The sequence below is a fragment of the Oncorhynchus gorbuscha genome, linkage group LG04 (genome assembly GCF_021184085.1).
Source record: "Oncorhynchus gorbuscha isolate QuinsamMale2020 ecotype Even-year linkage group LG04, OgorEven_v1.0, whole genome shotgun sequence".
In the NCBI taxonomy this organism is placed as follows: domain Eukaryota; kingdom Metazoa; phylum Chordata; class Actinopteri; order Salmoniformes; family Salmonidae; genus Oncorhynchus; species Oncorhynchus gorbuscha.
Window position 1 is genome coordinate 34,460,078 of NC_060176.1, and position 16,068 is coordinate 34,476,145.

At 42.7% G+C, this 16,068-nt stretch overlaps 1 protein-coding gene across 8 annotated transcripts in view; it reads left to right on the forward strand.

The window, feature by feature from the left end:
- Positions 1 to 1,400: 1,400 nt before the first annotated feature.
- LOC124033995 (hamartin-like) overlaps positions 1,401 to 16,068 on the forward strand; it is a 35,058-nt gene continuing 20,390 nt past the window's right edge. The window contains exons 1-17 of one of the 8 annotated variants that reach the window (XM_046346582.1): positions 1,567 to 1,875; positions 2,996 to 3,200; positions 3,807 to 3,858; positions 5,465 to 5,568; positions 6,071 to 6,223; positions 6,510 to 6,654; positions 7,201 to 7,355; positions 7,461 to 7,534; positions 7,740 to 7,936; positions 8,395 to 8,507; positions 9,859 to 10,027; positions 10,217 to 10,296; positions 10,715 to 10,772; positions 12,954 to 13,058; positions 13,331 to 13,922; positions 14,208 to 14,278; positions 15,750 to 15,916. In XM_046346582.1, coding sequence (XP_046202538.1) covers positions 3,153 to 3,200; positions 3,807 to 3,858; positions 5,465 to 5,568; positions 6,071 to 6,223; positions 6,510 to 6,654; positions 7,201 to 7,355; positions 7,461 to 7,534; positions 7,740 to 7,936; positions 8,395 to 8,507; positions 9,859 to 10,027; positions 10,217 to 10,296; positions 10,715 to 10,772; positions 12,954 to 13,058; positions 13,331 to 13,922; positions 14,208 to 14,278; positions 15,750 to 15,916 — 2,283 coding nt within the window. In that variant the 5' untranslated portion in view covers positions 1,567 to 1,875; positions 2,996 to 3,152. The other 7 variants (XM_046346578.1, XM_046346581.1, XM_046346579.1 and 4 more) reach the window with 7 other exon arrangements.

The window sequence follows — 16,068 nt, forward strand, 5'->3', positions numbered from 1 at the left end:
GGAAGGCCATAAAGATCATCAAGGACAACAACCACCCGAGCCACTGCCTGTTCACCCCGCTATCATCCAGAAGGCGAGGTCAGTACAGGTACATCAAAGCTGGGACCGAGAGACTGAAAAACAGCTTCTATCTCAAGGCCATCAGACTGTTAAACAGCCACCACTAACATTGAGTGGCTGCTGCCAACACACTGACTCAACTCCAGCCACTTTAATAATGGGAAATGATGGGAAATTATGTAAAATATATCACTAGCCACTTTAAACAATGCTACCTAATATAATGTTTACATACCCTACATTATTCATCTCATATGTATACGTATATACTGTACTCTATATCAGCTACTGCATCCTTATGTAATACATGTATCACTAGCCACTTTAACTATGCCACTTTGTTTACATACTCATCTCATATGTATATACTGCACTCAATACCATCTACTGTATCTTGCCTTTGCCGCTCTGTACCATCCCTCATTCATATATCTTTATGTACATATTCTTTATCCCCTTACACTTGTGTCTATAAGGTTGTAGTTTTGGAATTGTTAGCTAGATTACTTGCTGATTATTACTGCATTGTTGGAACTAGAAGCACAAGCATTTCGCTACACTCGCATTAACATCTGCTAACCATGTGTATGTGACAAATAAAATTAGATTTGATTGCGAATCATATGTTTAACAATATATTTCCATAGTGAAGCCATGCTATTATTTAGAACATTGTGGACTGCAAACATGTTAAACATTCTTAGCAAATATGGGATATGTCTGCATTTAGTTACTTAGTTTCTGTAGTCTAATTAACAAACTAAGCTATAACTGACTAACATAATTAGAGTTGCTGAAAATACAATACATAAAATACAATAAATACACATCTTGAAGCAACCACATATTTAGCCATGGAGCACGTTCTGATTGACAAGTGAGGAATCACTCCTCCACACACCTACAATTGTTAATTCATCAAAATCCAATTGTATTTGTCACACCTTACTGTGAAATACTTACAAGCCCTTAATCAACAAAGCAGTTAAGAAAATATTTACTAAAAACTGAGGTATTTTTTTGTTGTTATAAGAATTGCACAAAATAATGAGGCTATATCCAGGGGGTACCTTGGCAATGTGTGGGGGTACAGGTTAGTCGAGGTCATTTGTACATGTAGGTAGGGGTAAAGTGACTATGCATAGATAAACAGCGAGTAGCAGCAGTGTAAAAACAAAGTGTCCTGGTGGCCATTTGATTAATTGTGGGGGAAGATTAAGGAGCCTTTTGAGACTAGTTGACGCTCCATTACCGCAGCCTTTTTTCGTGCATAATTCTGGTTGTAAAAAAATCCGACACACCCCCAAACCTAAATCTTAGCCAGTGCTAAGATTTGACATTGCGTTTGGTTGGTTAAAATAGAGCCCATAGGCTACTATTGAGAGTTTGAATCGTGGGCCTGGAATATACTATTCAAATACAAGGTGCAATTTTGAAATTTGGTAGTGCATCAGCAGTTTTCTTCATGTTATGCAGTGCGGCTTGGTAGGATCGTGTTTCGGACGCATGGTTCTCAACCTTCGCCTCTCTCTAGTCCGGGGGATAAAACCTTTTTTTTAAAATTAATTATGCTCGCTCTCGAGTCATGACTTATGTCCATATAAAAAAACAAGCGTTGTGAGCTCAACTGGTGCTTTGGTTCGATGGACTACAACTTTGCTTGTTGAGTAACCTTGCCTGAGACCAGAATACTTGTCAGCTCCCCAAATATGCCAAGGCTTTACATCAGCAGGTTAAGTATGCAGGCCTAGGCAACTCCAATGTTTCGTTTTTTTTACGTACCTCCACAAATTCACCATTGCAAGTCAACACAATGTAAGTGCGACTTCTGAGCAATGCCAATTCAACAGTGATATACTGCAGCACCATTTACAGTTACTGTTTGTCGAGGTACCGCATATGAATTTAAATCTGTTGGTAGGCCTACGGTCTGGAATGGATAGGTTTACAGAACTTTGCCCTTGTGCGTAGGACGCTTGCGCAGACAGGCTTGCTATGTGAGTCACGAGAAGTCCAACTTGCCTGTCAACCAACAAGGCAGTCCCCCTGCAACAACGCCATAGTCAACGGAGCACAATTATATTATTTTAAAGTGTTATTGTTCCAATAAAAAAGGAATGGTATGTATTATAACTTTCGTGCCAGATTTGAAGGTCAGAATTTAGTCGGACTCGGATTGTAGTTGACAGCTGTGGATAATTTTTCCTGAGTGCTGCGTAGATTTCAGGAGAGGGAGGGGCTTTTCGGTTGCTCAACATGGCTGCGCCCTGTGGAGAACAACAAGTGTAGAAGGTATTAAAATGTATTCCATGCATTTACTTTCGCCGTGACAAATATTTTTGTCTAAAATTGGAACTTTGCTGGTACATATTTGAATTAAAAATAAGTCTCCGCAAAATAGTTGATGAACTAATCGAGTTTGTCAGTACGGTACTAGCCAATGGTAACAGTTGACGTTAGCTAGCCAGCTAGCTGGATGGCTAGCTAGCCTGGTTGTAGATAGCTAACATTTTGGGGCAGCGTTCAATCAAGTTTGTGCATTAACGTCAGCTGTCTTCATTAGCTACTTCTTCTCGATTCATTGCAAGATGTCTTTATGTTGCAATGGTAATAACTTAGAAATATGTTGACACACGTACTGTGCCGGCTACTCATCTCTTCCCAACTACTGTAACTAGCTAGCTCACTTGGATTCACAAATAACGAACTGTACACACGCGCTCAATTCCACCAGGCAGGCACCACTGATCATCCTTTATGTTGTAGTTGAACATTAAATAGTCAGCCTTTGCATAATAAATATTATTGATAGTAACTAGTAAATGGTCATATGATGTAAGTTCCTATTAATAGTATTGATGTGTAGCTAACTGCACAGCTGTGTGAATTATTCCATTTTTTTTTAGCTTGACCACATTTTATTTTCTGTCCAAAGTGCCTGCAGTGGCCACCCCATTACAACAGTACAGCAGGTTGCTGGCAGGCTTTACCTTGAGAGGGAGGACAGTTCCATAGGCATCCCAGCGGCACCATGGCAAAGGAGCAGTCGAATGTGAGCGACCTCCTCCCGCTCCTGGAGTCGTCCGATCTGCATGAACTGGATCAGATCAAAAGTGTCCTCAATGACCACCTCGGCACAGGTCAGTACTCAAAATTCAGCATTATCCCCCCCCCCCCCTCTTCCTACTAGCCACTCAACAACAACAGGCTGAGATTGCTACACGCTACTAGGGAGAGAATAGGTCAGTGTTTGCATGGTTTTCTGTAGTTCTCAAACTAGGTGACATTCTGCCGCATTTACTGCAGAGCAATTAAGTTTTGGTTATTAAAAAAAATAAAATGTAAACAACTTATTTGTTTTTGTTCTGAATCCCTATTAGCTGCTGCCTACTCTTCTTGGGACCCAATTACATACAATACACAACACATTATTGCACACCACTCTACCATAACATATCTACAATACAAAATCAATAATACAAGTAATTGACTAACATTAGTTAAATTTATTTGAATTCCATTTAATTCCTTTGTCTGTGCCCACAATGCGCACGTTGCATAGTTTCTCTAGAGATAAATCAGATCAAGCCCAAACTGTGTGGTGTAATAGGGTGTTGTAGTTTCCAACAGGCCAATATTCTACATAGTTTAGTGCAGAAAAATGTTGTAATTAGCTACAATGACCATAATCCATTGTGAGCCTACTTGTCTGGTCTGTGTGTTTATTTTACGCATGCTACGAGAAGAGACAGAAGAATGCACAATGGAGGGAGGGACAGAGAGCAGTTGCTTCGCAAGGTATCGCTACCTAAAAGTCAAAAGCCCCCAGTTTGGGTATGCCTAAAATGACATGTGTGCAAAGTGTGGTGGTTAATTTCTTTACTATCAAATGAGAGACAAACTTATCACACACGTCAGAGTCATACATCAACTAAATCTTTATTCACTTATTAATAAGGGAGCAGGTCAATACAACACACGGATAAAGTGAATCGATTAAGTGCTTTACGATAATGATGGCTGGTCAACAAATCACTCTTAGGTTATTAATTGAGAGCCCAGAGGTACAAAGGTCTTTTATAGCCAAGATACACCCCCTTCAGTCTACTTGACAAACAGATGTATGGAATGGGTCACAAGGTTAAGATTGGTATGAAATAGAGGTCGACCGATTATGATTTTTCGACACCGATTATTGGAGGGCCATAGAAGGCGCTGCCGATTTCTTTTATTTAGTTGTAATAATGACAATTACAACAAGGGGTCCTGTAGAGGTTTTAAAAAGCATATGGAAATTAAAATAATAATGAATGTCCATCTTGGGCTCATAAATTAGTTTATTATGAAGTTTCGATGCCCACTGAGTTATATATATTTTTGCTTCAAATCCAGATAATTAATTAAATAGTGATCTATTATGGTTACATTTGACATCACACAGGACCATGTGCTGACACAGACCAATCACATGCCGGCAGGCTACGAGGTCACTTGCGCCCTCATGCCATCGACATTCAGATTGACTTGCTCAGGCAGGATGAAAATGACTACATCGACCATGATCCTTTGATAGTTACGGCCACTTTCACCATGTTCCTTTGCGTTTTTTGGGGGATGGGAGAGGGGTGCCATTCAGCCCAATTCAGCAATATGGTGCACAAATTCAGTCACTTCTGGTTTCATGCGCCATTGGGAGTTTTCCATAGGAATGCGTGGATGATGTCAGTGCTATCACTATCTACTGGTTTTGTCTAAAGAAAATACATTATTTTATTAATTGATAGTTGGTATTCAGCAGTCAAAAGTATGCCTTATTTACTTTGAATAACTACTAAAATAGTGATTTCTGTCAGACAGCTTAGAGGTGTGTATCAATTTAACCTTATTTCTCACAGATATGAAAGATAAGGTCATTATGCTTCCCAAACCGTGCAGCAAGCAATGCGTGTTAATATTCAGACCGAGCATTGAGGCTCTTAACAAAGCTCCCCATACAGAAGCTGCCTTTTCCATTACATTATACAAGAGTAATTAGACACTGAGAGTCATGATCAAGGGCTGGGTTCTCTGTAGCTCAATTGGTACTGCATGGTGCTTGCATCACCAGGATAGTGGGTTCGATTCCCGGGCCCACCCATACTTAAAAAGTATGCACGCATGATTGTCACTTTGGATAAAATGGTCTGCTAAATGGCCTATATTATTAACAAATAAACTAACATCTAATGTATTGGCAGGATCTCCTCCTCTCTATGTTCTTGATGTTGTCTCCAGAGCTATATATTGAGAGATATAATAGCCATGTATTTATTTATCTATTAAAAAAAATACATGGCTCTGGTTGTCTCTAGTCATCAACATGTTACATACATTGATTAGTTGATTCTTCCCTTCTGAATAACAGAGCGAGGATCTGTGCTGCTCAATGGCCTTGTGGATTACTACCTTGAGACCAGCTCTCCACAGGCTATACTCATCCTCTGCTCTGTCAGGGAGCCTCATGACAAGGTGAGCACTGTAGGGTAAAGTTGCCCAGAGGCTCTGATCTTGGGTTAGTTTAGCATTTTCTCCGGGGAAGGTGATCCCTGATCTGTACTTAGGGGAATCTTCACCCGGATCACCAATTGATCGGTGTGCTGTCCTGCCAACTCCTATTATCATTGGCATGAGTTGGCAGGATAGCATAAACAGAAATTCAACCAGTCTATCAATCTGGCTTCTGGATAAAGTGTGGTTTACCACAGGGATCTCAAAACATAACATTGTGCTCTGAACAATTGGATCATGGCTGTTTCACCACCAACCTTAAACAGAATTATTTATTAATTGACAATATCGCACGGAAGCCATTGTTGACATGTTGAATTCCATGAGCAGCCATTAAGTGCTCACTGTAGCAAAACGTTTTCCAGCGGGAGAAATACTTTTAGGTTAGTCCCTCTGTTTCGTCCAGTTCATTGTGAATACACCTTTGCACTGGATATGTTAACTTGTCTGCGTTGTCCCACAGCACCTCCTGGACAAGCTGAACGAGTACATGGCCAAGCCAGCCTGTCGGCTGCCCACCCTTACCCTCCTGGGGCACGTTATCCGCAAGCAACCCCCCTGGATGCACAAGATAACCCGCTTCCCTCTGCTCACCTCCTTACTCAAATGCCTTAAGGTACATGAGTTAGTGCCTTGGTCAAAAGTAGTGCACTTTATAGGGCATGGGAGGTTGGTGGCATCTTAATTGGGGAGGACTGGCTCGTGGTATTGGCTGGAGCGGAATGAGTGGAATGGTATTTAATACATCAAACACATGGTTTCCATGTGTTTGATACCATTCCATTAGCTCCGTTCCAGCCATTATTATGAGCCGTCCTCCCCTCCGCAGCCTCCACTGATATAGGGAATAGGATGCAATGTGGTACACAGCCATTGAGTTTGCACTTTTTTGCCAAATCTAGACGGACTCTGATGTGGTGGTGCTGATAACTGGAGTCCTAGTGTTGATCACACTGCTACCCGTGATACCCCAGGCAGGGAAGCAGCACATATACGACTTCTTTGACATCTTTGGCCGACTGGCGTCCTGGAGTCTGAAAAACCCAGGTGGTTTAACATAGATCAGTATTGCCCACATAGAAATACAATTACTAGAGGGCGTAGCCCATCAGACCACAGCAATTTGACACAGCAAATCACGCCTCTGGGACTACCAACCGTTTCACCTATTTGATCTATTCCATCACTAGATTCAGCTAGCTATTCATGGCTTTGATGATTATTTGACCAATTGAATCAGGTGTGTTAGTAATGGGATAGATGACATAAGCGAAATGAATGGAGGTTGTCGAGGAGAGGTTGGAGGAACATCCTAAGATCAAACCCATAACCTGCCCCATGGGAAGGAGTAACTGGGATGAGGGGACAGTAGCTCTCTGTGTACTATCTGATATTAGATTTTCCCATCATTAAATGTGTGGTGAATTGTAGTCACAGCCAAACTATTGAATAGTTAAACTACTAGAGCATCCATGCTCATCTAGCTACAGGACAGGATCTATTTCCATGGGATCTCATTTGGTAATTTCCTTGGAATTGTGAAATGTTGCCTAACCCCTGTTCTTGCCCCACTCCCCGCCCTGTGTGCCATAGGGCATGTGCACGGGGTGTATCTGATCCACCTCCATGCCAGTGTGTACTCCCTTTTCCACCGGCTCTATGGCATGTACCCCTGCAACTTTGTCTCCTACCTGCGCTCCCACTACAGTATGAAGGAGAACGTGGACACCTTTGAGGAAGTAGTGAAGGTTAGTACAACAGGACACGCCATACTCACCCCATCCTACATAAATGTATGTTGTGTGAAGAGATGTCTCGTGGTCATCCGTCTCACCAATTTGTTCGTTTCTTAGCCGATGTTGGGGCACGTGCGGATACATCCCGAATTGGTCACTGGAACCAACGACTATGAGCTGGACCCCTCCAGGTAAGCACTCAGAAAGTAAGATTCCCAAATGGCACCCTATTCACTATATAGTGCACTATTGTTGACCAGGGCTCTGGTCAAAAGTAGTGCACTATATAAGGGTACCATTTGATGCAACCAAAGACTCTTTCGACTTGTAAGGTATGACTCGACAACAGCCAAGTTTACACTAATAATAAGGGGTCCTGTCAAACCCCTTGGCCAGGTGGAAGAGGTTTGAGATCCACGACATTGTGATTGAATGTGCAAAAGTCTCCCTGGACCCCAAGGAGGCGTCCTGCGAGGAGGGTTACTCCAGCATGCCAGACCGCATCACGATCCACCATCACCCCATCACCCCGGACCTGCGGTCCGGTCTCGACTACACTGCCAGTCCCTACACCGACTTCCTCAGCAGCTTCGGTCAGAGCTCTGACACATTCACTTTGATACAACTCAATCCTAATAAAATATGACCATCTCTGTCCTTAGCCTTGTCCCAGGTCTGTTTGTGTCATCATGTCAACTCCTTGGCACTCATTGAGTTGACATGACGGCACAAACCTACCTGGGACCAGGCTACTCCGTTGTTTGTAATGACGTAATGCAGTTACAGGCTAGAACAACATTTGGGCCAAATACCACTTGGTTACTTAGTTGTAAGCCACGCTTAAGCCACTGCTGTAATTCACAGGTAGAAAAACAATGGTTAAATATTTAATTTGCTTATAACCTGCCTTTTTTGTATTTTTCTACCACACAGTGTCTGTTACTTCAGGGGGTCGAAAGAGGCTTTGAGCTGTTCATCAGCGTGCCTGTATTTACAGGTTGTGTGTACATTAATGTTCCAGTTGCATGTTTTTTTTTTCCTCCCCACACAGGTAGCTCTGCCTCTACCCCCCTATCGGTTGGCCGACCACCTCTCTCCCTGTCCTTACCCCAGCTACCAGGGACCCAGTCCTCCCTCTGCAGTCCCCACACCACTTTCCATCACGTAGGTCACTGTTCTCCAAGCGAAAGCAACCCATTAGTGAGATTACATTGAAATCTTTGTTTATATTTATACTTAACAAAAATATAGATGCAACAATTTCAAAGATTTACAGTTCATATTAGGAAATCAGTCAATTGAAATACATTTATTAGGGCCTAATCTATGGATTTCACCTGACTCGGAATATGGATATGCATCTGTTGTTCACAGATACCATTAAAAAAAATGGGCCGATGAACGATGGTTCTCAGGATCTCGTCATGTTATTTTTGTGCGTTTAAATTGCCATTGATAAAATGCAATTGTGTTCGTCGTCCGTAGCTTATGCCTGCCCATACCATAACTGCCACCATAGGGCACTCTGGGTCTGTGGTTGTGACGCCATTTTGAATGTACTGCCAAATTCTCTGAAATGACTTATGGTAGAGAAATTAACATTGAATTATCTGGTAAACGCTCTGGTGGACATTCCTGCAGTCAGCATGCCAATTGCAAGTTCTCTCAACTTGAGACGTCTGTGCCGTTGTGTGACAAAATCGCACATTTTGGAGTGGCCTTTTATTGCCCCCAGCACAAGGTACACCTGTTTAATGGTCATTCTGTTAATCAGCTTCTTGATATGCCACACCTGTCAGGTGGCTGGATTATCTTGACAAATGAGAAATGCACACTAACAGAGATGGAAACAAATTTGTCCACAAAATTTAAGAGAATTAAGCTTTTTGTGCATATGGAACAATTCTGGGATTTTTAAATTTATTATATATATATTTTTTGTTGAATTTGACCCCTTTTTTTCTCCCCAATTTCACAGTATCCAATTGTTGTAGTAGCTACTATCTTGTCTCATCGCTACAACTCCCGTACGGGCTCGGGAGAGACGAAGGTTGAAAGTCATGCGTCCTCCGATACACAACCCAACCAGCCGTACTGCTTCTTAACACAGCGCGCATCCAACCCGGAAGCCAGCCGCACCAATGTGTCGGAGGGTACACCGTTCACCTGGCAAGCTTGGTTAGCGCGCACTGCGCCCGGCCCACCACAGGAGTCGCTGGTGCGCGATGAGACAAGGACATCCCTACCGACCAAGCCCTCCCTAACCCGGGTGACACTAGGCCAATTGTGCGTCTCCCCACGGACCTCCCGAGCTTGGGCGCGAACCCAGGGACTCTGATGCATTTATATATTTGTTCAGTGTATCAAGTATATAACGTAAAACACTGAAGCTCCCACTGAAAAATTAAGTTATTCTACTCAATTGTATTCTATTCTGTATTCCCATTGATTGTGATTCATGTAAATTATCTTGAGACACACATGGCCCTCTTGTCCCCTGTGCACATGTTTCCAGAACCAACACTGTGAAGTCGACCCTGCTGGGAATAAAGTGTCGATGTGGAGTCCGTGCTCGGATTGTGGAATGACCACACCTCCCACCTCGAGGGGTATCTCCCCTGCCAATGTTCCAGAGCTATCTAAAAGTGCCTCCCATGCCCCCAGCCAAACTGCCAGCACATCAGGTCATTTTTGTTCATTTTTTATTTTACCTTAGTTTTTGCTGGTCAAATACCAGCTGGGGAAAACATTTGAAGATCTAGTGAAAGTAAAGAACCGTTATAGTTAGTATACTTTCCGGTGCTACGAGAGTGTTTTGATGGACTGTCATAAGGACTTTTCACTCAGAATTGTGTGTTCTTGTTTCATCGCAGGTGGTAAATGTCTCAGTCCTGCCCCGACTCTCTCCAATGAGTTTGAGCATCTTTGTTCACCCCCCAACACAACCAACCAGGTGTGTACTATAGCACACAATTCTTACTACCATAATCTTTGTACAAGAACCCCTAAGCACTACTCGTAGTAGCTAATTACTGAAGATGTTCTTCAATTATTTAATTGGCTAGTACAGATCATAGCAACGAAAGGAAAGTATCTGCAGAGCCAGAGTGTACACTGAGCACAAGCAGAGCTGGAAATGCCATCTTCAGCAGAAGTGGTAAACTGAACTCCCTCTAAAAGTCATGCAAACAAAGCAATCACTCCACCCGCAGAGGAGTGCCCAGCCTAAGGGAGTTTGTTTGCTCCAGCCAGTGTTGACTGTATTTAGATTATGGTTGTACCCAGTGCTGTTTGTGCGCTGGTTGTATGTTTGAAGCCAATGGTCCACCCGTAAGACTTTTCATCAGCTGAATTTATATCTGTTCCGACAGCTGAAGCAGAAACCGAGTGGAGAGGCAGAGAGAGGCAACCCTGAGGTCATCAGTAAAGGTCAGCAGCTTTGCTCATCTCCGAAAGAGGAGCAGCTTTCGCTGTCACTATTCAGTGTTTTTTTATGGAGCCAACGTTAGCCTTTAACACTCATACCCATATTCGGGTTGAAAATGGCAGGCTTGGACATTGATAAATGACCTTAATTGGAACGCAGTGGCTGTACAGCAACATGCCATACATGATGTCAGAGCTTTGGTCGGATCTCCGCTTCACAGCTCTTTAAGGGTTTTGACTGACAGTCGTTCTGAACTTGAGTACCCCTCCTGCTAATTGGGCTACTTTTGCTAATTTCTTGTTGTCTGAGTGAGATAAGGACTGTAAATGACGTATTTTGAAAGATGAGATGCTGAGGATTACAATAAATACCGTTTTGATGTCATACAAAGAAGCCAAACACCTGTGAGTCCAAATGTGCACTTCACATTTTCATATCATAAAACTCATTGTAATATGCCGTGTCAATGTTTGATCACTATGTTTGATGACAGTGTTATAACCTGCAATGTCCTGAACAGGAAGAGCCTATTGTGAAGAAAATGTGCAATTGACCAAGCATCTGAATGCACTCATAACTCTATTCTATGCTCACCAAAATTAGGATCTGCTTCTCTGAATTGCCTTGTGAAAGCCTAACACTGTAAGATCGTATTTTATAATTTAGATAGTTATGTTGGCAATTGAACCTGTTTTCAAATTATGCCCACCTGACCCAGGTTGCGATTTATTATGGACCGTTTTTGGATTGCGTAAACAACAGTTATTGTGTAAAGGTGGGGGATGCGGTGCTGTGTTCCAAACAAAAATACAAGTGTGCTTGCTCTAGTTCCTCAATGGCACAGCCAGGTTGAGCTCCAAAAAAACACCTTATGGTTAGACTCTTTTGAGTCACAAAGTGCATTAAAATGACATGTGCACACTTTAGAGAGGTATTTGGACACACCAGTTAGTCCTCTCACTCAAACCCTTGTCATTTCTTTGTTGAACCTATCCCACATTTTCCCGGAATAAGAATTCATTCTTATTTGATTTGCCTAGTTAAATAAAGGTCAAATATTTTTTTAAACATTTTTTACATTTTTTAACCAAATGTATCCAGAATATTTTCAGATTTCGTTATCAACAAATGTGTCAAAGTACAGAATGTAAAATGCACGTAACATCAGTTTAATCAACAGTTTAATGTTTGGATTCAGTCTTTTAAAGTGAACTGTTGTCTTCACCTTTAGTCTAATAATTGTAACATAATCTCCAAACTGTTCCTTTTTTAATTGCTACAATTGTTATGCATATACTTTACATAGTTCTTCTGTAAGAAATATTTCAATGTATCCCTGTCCATATAGGCCAATTCCCACAAGTGTAAGGAGTTAAGAACAAATGTCCTCTTCTTTCGAGCGATCGTTCACTAGACCAGATTTCTAGCCTATTTTATTATGGCTGGCAATTGCTAGGTCCCTCATGATACGATATTATCACAATACTTAGGTTCCGATACGATGGGTATTGCGATTCAATACTACAATTTTATTTATTTCTTCCAAACATATGGCTCACAATATGTCTTCTGCAAAGAGATGAGCATGAGGAAATGATTTTTTTCCACTCGGAAATAAGTGTTGAAAACATGTTGGCTCACTATTTAAAACGATGTAGAATAAGCGATAGGATTTAGAATACTGGAGTTTTGGTGCAGGTACAGCCGACTAGCACTAGCTAATGCTACCTACAGTAGCAAAACATTTGATGTTATATATTAAGTTGAAGTCTATTATCAAGATAATATTGTGATATGTAACTATAGACCCCCCCCCCCATCACTACTATTTATTGCCTAAAATGACTCGTTTGTTCTGTTGACATCGCCAAAGTACCTTGCCTCCCCAATTTTTGGGGGCTTTACGTGACCTTTGCTGTAAATAAAGGCATCATCCGAGACCATTATAGAATAGAGGTGGTGTTGACGGGACCTGGGTTGAAATAGTATTGCTTGTCTTTGGAATACTTTTTGTTTGATTGAGCCTGTCTAGAGTACCCAGATGGGCGGGGTTTGCACTTTTGCTACTATTCCATTAGTTTCATTGAGGCAAGCTCAATTTAGCACAGTGGAAATATTTGAAAGAAAACAAATACTATTTGAACCCAGGTCTGGAACTGAGCACACTCTATGCTCTTTGTCAGGTGCTGCTGGTGAGAGTGTGAAGACCATGTCGTTGACCGAGTTGTCGGACTTCATCAAAGAGCAGGATTTGGACATTCAAAGGATGGAGAATGAACATGACGAGGGTGAATGGTCTTTCACAATTCATTAAATGGTGTAGGGTGAAGTTGCCCCTATACCAGTGGTCTTTGGTCAGTTTTTCCATTTTCCTCACTAGTGGTTAGGATTGCAGGAGGGGAAGCCAATCCTTGATCTGTACCAAAGAGAAACTTCACACCAGGGCTCATTAAATCCCCCCCAAACCTACTACGGTATTCATATCTTCCCATGAAAATCACTTGTGTTCAGTCAGTGTGAAAAACATTGATTTGTTCCATACGCTCTTCTCCCTGGTCAGATGCCATCACAGAGGAGCTCCTGAAGTTGACTGAGCAGAAGCACAAGGTAGACCACTCTTTCTACAGCACTACAGAGACCCTGACTGGGCCTCAGGAGAAGGAGATGCTACTCACCACCTCCAACCAGAGCCTAAACAGGGAGGCCCCGTGCCTGGTCTCCACACCCGACAAGAGCGAGTGCTCGGCGGGGGGAGGAGATCAGCAGCTCCCCTGGTCCTTCCGGCCATGCTTCACCCCCATCGACAACCTGCTGACCGGATTTAGCACTTCTCAGAGCCCCTACAGGGCCGAGGAGGAGGCGGGCTCCGGTCTGGCAAATTATGGCCTGTTCTCCTCCCCCAGTATCTTCAGGGACCCTGTTAACCCCGTCTACGAGCCTCTGTTTGAGCTGGCCCTGCCCAGGGCTGCCTCTCTGTTCGTGGGGAGGAAGACTTCGGTGGCACTGGCACAGAGGGCCGCTGGCGACGAGGGGGAGAGGAACGCAAGCAAGGGGGAGGAGGAAGGGGACGAGATGGCGGCAATGTCCCCGCTGGAGGTCCTGGATCGCCTCATTCAGCACGGCAACGAGGCCTATGAAAAAGTGCTCAAGAGGTGAGAGGTCATGGCTGGCTGAGTGTGTTTCGCTACTCTGTCCGTATGGACGACGCCCCCTTTATGGAAGTCTGGGCGGGCAAGCCAATTCCTTCCATAGACTAGTACTCCATCCATGTTATTGCTCTCATGTATTCACTGGTAGTCGGTATATCTGTGCATTGTTATGAAGTGCTCATCACCTGGCTGTTTGGTGTGCCGTACTATGTCTGTCGGTGTCTGTTATTGACCCTTCATTGTTATCTTTCCTCACACTCCTCTGTACTCTGTGTGTTCTTGTTATAGATTGCCCATGCCAGACAAGTCAGTTGACTGGACACACTTTGGAGGTAAACAACAGAGTATGAAAGCGAAAGGTATTGCCAAATGTATTGCCACTACGCTATGATGGGGGAGAGGATGAGCCTATCCTTTTTTTCTGTCTGCGCTCTCCTTCCTACCGCATCCATCACTCTATTTGTCGGTTTGTCTTTTTTTTCTATCAGGTTTCTACCTGTATCTTCTTTGAAAAGCTAGATATCAGCTGTAATATATGGAGTAGGGTGAAGTTGACCCTAAATGCTGATCTTGGGTCAGTTTTGCTATTAACCCACTAAGGCTAGGATTGGGGGAGGGGAAGCTGATCATAGATCTGTACCTAGGGGAACTGCCATGAGTGTCTGTGGATCAACCTGTCCTTCTGTTTCTGTCCTCCAAACTCTCCAGGCTAATATTAATTAGATTGACCTATTCAATCCAATGGGATTTAGCTTACTATGTGATCAGAATCTGAGAGCCTCTGCATCTAATTTCTTCTTGCCCTTTGCTATGGAGTCAAAAGTTTGTCTTTTGAGACAATCTATGCATGCAGTGCTTAGGTTAATGCTTAAAATCTATGCAATAAACATGTACCATTTCATTTGGATCTATACTGAACAAAAATATAAACGCAACATTCAACAATTTTAACAATTTTACTGAGTTACCGTTCATATAAGGAAATCAGTCAATTGAAATAAATAAATTAGGATTTGACTGGGCAGGGGCACAGCCATGGGTGGGCCTGGGAGGTCTCCCACTTGGGAGCCAGGACCACCCACTGGGGAGCCAGGCCCAGCCAATCGAAATGTGTTTTTCCCCACAAAAAGGGCTTTATTACAGGTAGAAATACTCCTCAGTTTCATCAGCAGTCCGGGTGGCTGGTCTCAGAGGTAAAGAAGCCGGATGTGGAGTTCCTGATGTGGCGTGATTACACTTGGTCTGCAGTTGTGAGGCCTGTTGCACATACTGCCAAATTCTCAAAAATGACATTGGAAGCTGCTTATGGTAGAGAAATTGGCATTTAATTATCTGGCAACAGCTCTGGTAGACATTCCTGCAGTCAGCATGCCAATTGCACGCTCCCTCAACTTGAGACATCTGTGGCATTGTGGTGTTTGACAAAATTGCCTTTTATTGTCCCCAGCACAAGGTGCACCTGTGTAAGGATCATGCTGATAAGCAGCTTCTTGGTATGCCGCACCTGTCAGGTGGATGGATTATCTTGTCAAAGGAGAAATGCTCACTAACTCAGATGTAAAAATGTACAAATAATTCTGCACAAAAGTTGAAAGAAATAAGCTATTTGTGTATATGGAACATTTGAGACTTTATTTAAGCTCTTGAAATGTTATATATTTACATTTATTTTTGTTCAGTATAATTTGAATCGTTTTAGATACCACAGTACTAATATATAGTTTTCTGTTGAGATGAATAACATGTCCTTGAAAAAATGAGTTTGAAAAGGTAATAAAATAAACGTAATATTAAATAGTCAAACATTTTGCTCATGTGTCCTCTTGAAAGGCACCACGCCGCTGGACGAGCTGCACACGCTGCGCAGTCAGGTGCTGCTGCTCCACAACCAGCTCCTGTACGAGCGCTACAAGCGAGAGCAGCACGCCATCCGCAACCGCCGTCTGCTCCGCCGCATCATCAACGCCACCGCCATGGAAGAGCAAAACAACTCCATGGTTAATTAAAAACCTTGCACTCCCTGCCCAGTCAGAAGCCATTGAATCCTGAAAAGAACATAACTTATTTTTTTAAATTAAAGCATGCATGTTGTTTACCAGGGTCGTATCCATTAGTGCACCCTGTAGCAAAAATGTTTTGCAACGGAAAA